The sequence below is a fragment of the Acanthisitta chloris genome, unplaced genomic scaffold (assembly GCF_000695815.1).
Source record: "Acanthisitta chloris isolate BGI_N310 unplaced genomic scaffold, ASM69581v1 scaffold9271, whole genome shotgun sequence".
NCBI classification, from domain to species: Eukaryota; Metazoa; Chordata; class Aves; order Passeriformes; family Acanthisittidae; genus Acanthisitta; species Acanthisitta chloris.
The window spans coordinates 10,313-15,862 of NW_008656454.1; the positions used below are offsets into that span (position 1 = coordinate 10,313).

The window sequence follows — 5,550 nt, forward strand, 5'->3', positions numbered from 1 at the left end:
AAATTGGGTTTCCTGAGCTTTGTGAAATTCTTCCCAATTTAGGACGCTAAGGCCTGACCACATTCACAGCACCGAGGCAGAGACACAGCAGCATGCTGAGCTGACTGTGGGAAAAGCCACGCACAGTGCGGTGCTGCAGGTGCTCTGACCCCCTGGCCCCACTGTGCACAAGCAGGTCCAAAGCAGCACCCATCCTACAGCAAGGATCCATGCTAGAGGAGCTGCTATGCACCCACCACATGGTGCAGAGACCCTGACAGGACAGGGAGTGCTGAGGTGCCAATTAGCAGGAGGAGATCACAGTGGCTAGACACCAATTTTTGCTTTGAAAGTGGTTTAGCTTAAGCCCTATAGCAAATAGAAAGCAGCCTGCTGTAAACCCAGCTAAGGGCATTCCCCTGTGCTCAAACAGGCCAAGTTTACCCACGCACCTTTCCTTAAACAAGAACGCTACTGTGTTTGCAGGAGAATGGGGTGAGCATGGGGGTCTGCAGCCACTGAAGAAGGCAAAGATAAAAGTGCCAGATGCAGAGAACTAACCCAACTCTAAAGCACCTGCTTGTAACATTTGGACTCCTCCAGCTTTTACCAAAGGCTGCAGAGCACAAAATATGCCAAAGGGCATGTCCAAAACTCTGGTGTCCACAGAAAGCCATAGCTGCGTTTAAGTGTCTGAGTCACAACTCAAAAAGGTATCAACTCTTGCAAGCAGCCAAGGAGGACAGTTCTTTATCCTGACACTTTTTTAAGAGGATTAGGGGGGGAAAAAGTGTCAATAGGAAAATAAAAAAAGAAAAAAAGCAAAAAAGCAAAGCAAAGCTGGCAGTCTCCAGCAGCACACCCCCCCAAACCATGCTGCCCCCCAGCTGGACCCGCTGCCCCTCCCTGGGCACAGCACACTCTGCCTCAGCAGTGCAGGCAGCCTCGCACAGGAGATACCTCCTGCCTTTCCCACACCTTCTCCTTGCCAGACACATCCATTTTCTCCTTTTGGAGCAGATCACCAAAGTCTGGACTCTCTAGAGACTGTAGGGGGAATGGGGCTGGGGGGACCCAGCACAGAGGCACTGGCAAGTGCTAAAAACATAAACACATCCGCAGCAGAACTAAGGCTCTCTGGGTGCTGACTGCTAGGAAGATAAAATACGTATTTTAACATCAATATAATGTTAAAATTAATTATGTTAATAATGTTAAATAAAATGTTCCTAATGTTAAAATTAATATATACATTTAACATTAGTGTAATGCTAAAATGCATCATTTCACAATAAATAAAAATATTTTTGCATTTAGAACAACATACTTTGTACAGCATTTTTCACCCTGAAAGCTCAAAGCATAGGCACTGAGGTTCACAACACTGCAGGAAGCAGGTAACATTCTTGGTCCATCAGCAAAGGAAAAGGCAAAGGCAGACCGGGGAGGAGAAGGGTTTACATGAAGTCCACGGCAGACACCAATTCAGACACTCCACCCCATCCAGCACAGTGTGGGCAGAAGGGCTGGCTGATGCACCCATCACATGATGAAAGCCCATCGCATTGGGAACTGCTGTGGATTTTAAAATCAAGTATTCTGCAGGAAAACAGCCCTTTCCATCAAATTTCCCCCAGTATTTTGCTCCAGGTCACAGCGATCTCAGCATTTCCCAGATTGCTGGGATTTAATCTCAGACCAGGAGAGCAAAAAGCTCCCTGGCAAATTTTAGCTACGTTAAAAGTTCAGGTGACACCAGGAGTTTTGCTGCATCCCAAACATGTTGGGGTCACCCCTTTGCCAGAGAGGTGCCACCCCCCCAGTCCCTGGTCCCTGTTCCACGGAACACAGGCTGCAGCTGGATACAAAGGAGGCATTTAGGTATGTCCCTCATTGTTCTTTTGTGCTGTGCTTCCCCCAGCACCGTGCAGCACTCAGGCTCACGTACTGCCACGGTTTCTATGGTGAGTGCTCGTCCAATTTCAGTACTAGTCTACAAAACCACCTAACAGGCCCATTTTCTTGTTTCAGCTTCCTTCTGCAGAGCAAACAGCGGCACAGCAAAACACCACCGTGCCCGCTCTGCAGTCACTGAGGACTGGCACAGGGGTTGTCTGAAGGGATGGAAAAAACAGGCCAGTTGTGCTTGGCATGACAGGATGGATTTTCGAAATGTGGCTGCACACCTTGGTGCTGAGATCTGTGAGAAAATGTGGCCCTTGACTGGGTTGAGGAGACCTCCCGAGATCCCAGTCACTAGTTCTCAGTCTTTGTATCAGTATTTTGCATTACATTGTATTGTATTTATACATAGATATAAAACTAATAGAGCTAACAATTTCTCTCAGGTTCTTTCATCAGTTTAAATGTTCTCCTCACACCCTCTCAATCCAGCTCTCATTTACTCATCTTTTAAGCTGAAAAGTATATACATTTTCTCTATTAAAAAAAATTAAGTTACCAAGCTCTGAATGAAAAAAAAAATCTGTTGCTTCTATACTGAAAATATAAATACATATATATATGGATTTGTGAAAGATGGAAGCAGTCTCTTACAAAAAAAAAATTTAAAAAATATATCTTCTAGCAGATGAGTTTAAGCATTCAAAAAAAAATAAAAGTAATCCAATCACCCGCTACAAGATTTTTAATCTACACTAGACAGAACAATGTCAGGACTAATGAAAAAACCTTTCCCCTAAGTCTTTGTGGTAAAAGGGCCGTGACCCTTCTGTGTCTCAGCGATTCTTCTGCTCTAGCACGTCTTTTTCTTGATTCAAAAATATTTTAAAATGTTCTGTAGCTTGTTCATAATTAATAGGAATTTTACCTAATGGGAAATTAATGAACCAAAAAGGAGAAGGCTAATTACTGTAATTTAAGATTGGCAGTGATTCTCAGACCCCACAAAGGATCATGTTTTGCCGTGCGTGTGCTGAGGACAAGCTTGTCTGCACGGCTGGTGGGGATGTGCCACTGGGAGAAGCAGCAGAGCCCTGTGTGAAGCTTCATTGACAAATGACCTCTCAGGCATTTCTGACCACCCTCTCCAGGTGCTCTTTGCTATTTAACTTCCAGCGGAATTCAACAGAAAGAAGGGTAATTGAATAATGAGAGCAACAACAAGAAAAAGAAAGGAACAAAGAGAGAAGCTGTGCTTTCCTCCAGAGTGACATTCCCCACCGTAAAGACTGCTAAACCAACCAAGGTCTCTTTATGTCCTGGAGAAAAATGCATTAAACTACAAAGAAAGGAGACAACAAAATAGAAACAAATTTACTGCCTGACAGGAAAGAGCGTATCATGAAAAGCAGCAGGTAGATTCCTTTGGCAATGAGCCTCCAGTTCAATTGTTTTAACTGGGAGCCCTCAGACTTCACAAGTTTTGTACCACAGAGACACAGCAGCACTAACAGAGTCCAGATTCACTTATTTTAAATATGGTTTTCTCAGCCTCCAAGGTCTGCCCAGTCAAACCCCAAGCCCAGATTCACAGGAGGAGAGAAAGAATAAGGAGGTGTCAACAAAAAAAATTATAGCAAACTATTAAATTCTACTTTTCTCCCAGTAATCAGTGCAAAATGTGGTACTACTTTCATATAAAAATAAAATTTGTGCCCACAGGTAACACCTACTCTGTACTACATTGGCCTTGCCATGAGTAATTCAGCCACACAGAGCTGTGCCAGAGCCAGCGCACGTAACAGCATTTATTTACTACGTTGGTTAGAGAATGAGTCATGAGCACCAGTGCTCTGCTCTGCAGTCAGTGCTGGGCTTTATTGTGTTCTGAAGTATTTCCCACACACAAAATAATCAAGCCGCACATTTTTCATGCTAGGCTTGAAAATAACACCACCGTTTTCTAGCTGGTAATTAAAAGATTTGGTTATTACAAATTTTATTTGCATCTTGTTACAATAATGGACTTAAGTAATTTGCTAAGATAGCCCTATAAAATAGAGGCTGGTCTCACCTAATTCAGGTGAGTGTGTTTATACTCCCTCATTCAACCTGATGGGAAAGCCAAGGGGGAGTTGGGAAGGAGTAGCACCATGGGTTCCTCAGAATAAAGGCAGGCAAATCTAGAGGAATTCTGCCCCAAGGCAGTACTGCTAGTGACTCCAGTACAACCCTTTGATGCAAACACCACATGCTAACTCACATTTTATTTTACCCACAAATAACATGAAAAGAAACCCAAAAATAGGAGCAGCATCTCATGTGTTTGGCGCATGAGGTGCCTCACTGAAGTCCCTGTAACGCTTCCTTCAGCCTTGCAATGAGCAGTAATCTTACTGAAGCCAGCAATGCGCATTCCAAGCATCTCCTGCCACCACAGCCCTATCCTTTCCTCAGTATGCAGCGCCCCTAAAAGCCCCTGGAGCTCTGCTGAAGCAGCTTCATGCACCTAAGCACTGCAGGGCTCCCCAGGGACCCTGCAGTTGGGCCTTACTGGCAATATGGCTCTGAAAGTCCTTAGAGAAGCCAATGTACATGCAATGATAGCCCACGCTTTGATCAAAGACCAGCTGGGCCAAATTTGTAAAGGCTCATTTTGAGGGACCACAGAGGCAGAGAAGGAGTTGAGGGACTGCAGGGAGCACTGATAACATGCTGGAATGAGGAAAAGGTGCTCTGACAAAGGTGGGACCCAAATTCCTTCAATATTTTGCAACGTCCCCAAAGGCCACCAGAGCACTGGCATCTAGGGGATGCAGGACACGCTTCCACCCTGCACCTTACCTTCACTGAAGACAAAATCCGCAGTGATGTCGAAGGGCTGGAGACGCACTTCCGACAACAAGAGCTGCACAGACTTCTGGTGGTCACTGGAGATGAGGGAGATGGTCTGCTGTGCCTGGCACTCATAGGACTTCCCAGCTGGGGTGACCAGGGCTGAGAGCCGGCGCGAGCTGGCCGTGTGCTTCCCAGCTGGCCAAGGGACAGAAAGCAGAGGTCAGGCCTGTCTCGGGGGGACCGACGTGACTTTATTAACAAAGCTAACGAACTGAACGCAGGGGCACGCAGGCAGTGCGCAATGCGGCGGCTGCACGCTCCACTGCTCTTAAAGCACCACGTTCTCCTGAGGTGGACCATGCTTTGGGCATGAGACCCCCACACGACCAGGGCAGCTCCCACACTGGGGCTGCCTGCCCACGAGTGGAACAGATGGCTGCGGCACACAGTCCTGCCGGCACAAAGGGGAGAGCTGGCTCTGCTGCTGCCAGCTACGCTCATGTCACAGGATCCAAAATCCATAAAGGTGGAAGAACGGTTTCTATTGATACATATGCAGGTTTCGGCATTGGAACGTGCTTGTAGTCCCTACGTTTGAGAAATGGCAATTCCCGTGGCTGCATTTGGGCTCTGAATTCAGGTGGGAAGGAGCAATACAATTTGAAGACCACACTACAAAGCGGAACAGGCCATAATCCCTTTTCTGTAAATATAACATGACCATTTCACCCAAGCATAGACTATGAGAAAATATTTCACCATCACATCAACCCCATTTTACAAACAAAGGCCGAATGCGGCTCAGCAAGGTGGAATAAGGGATGCCTTCCA

At 46.1% G+C, this 5,550-nt stretch overlaps 1 protein-coding gene across 1 annotated transcript in view; it reads right to left on the reverse strand.

The window, feature by feature from the left end:
* LAMP5 (lysosomal-associated membrane protein family, member 5) overlaps window positions 1–4,914 on the reverse strand; it is a gene marked incomplete at its 5' end in the record, with an annotated part of 6,758 nt that extends 1,844 nt beyond the window's left edge. The window contains one exon of the mRNA XM_009084341.1: window positions 4,726–4,914. Within this exon, the coding sequence (XP_009082589.1) occupies window positions 4,726–4,914 (189 nt within the window). The remainder of the gene's footprint in view (window positions 1–4,725) is intronic.
* Between the last annotated feature and the right edge of the window lie 636 nt (window positions 4,915–5,550).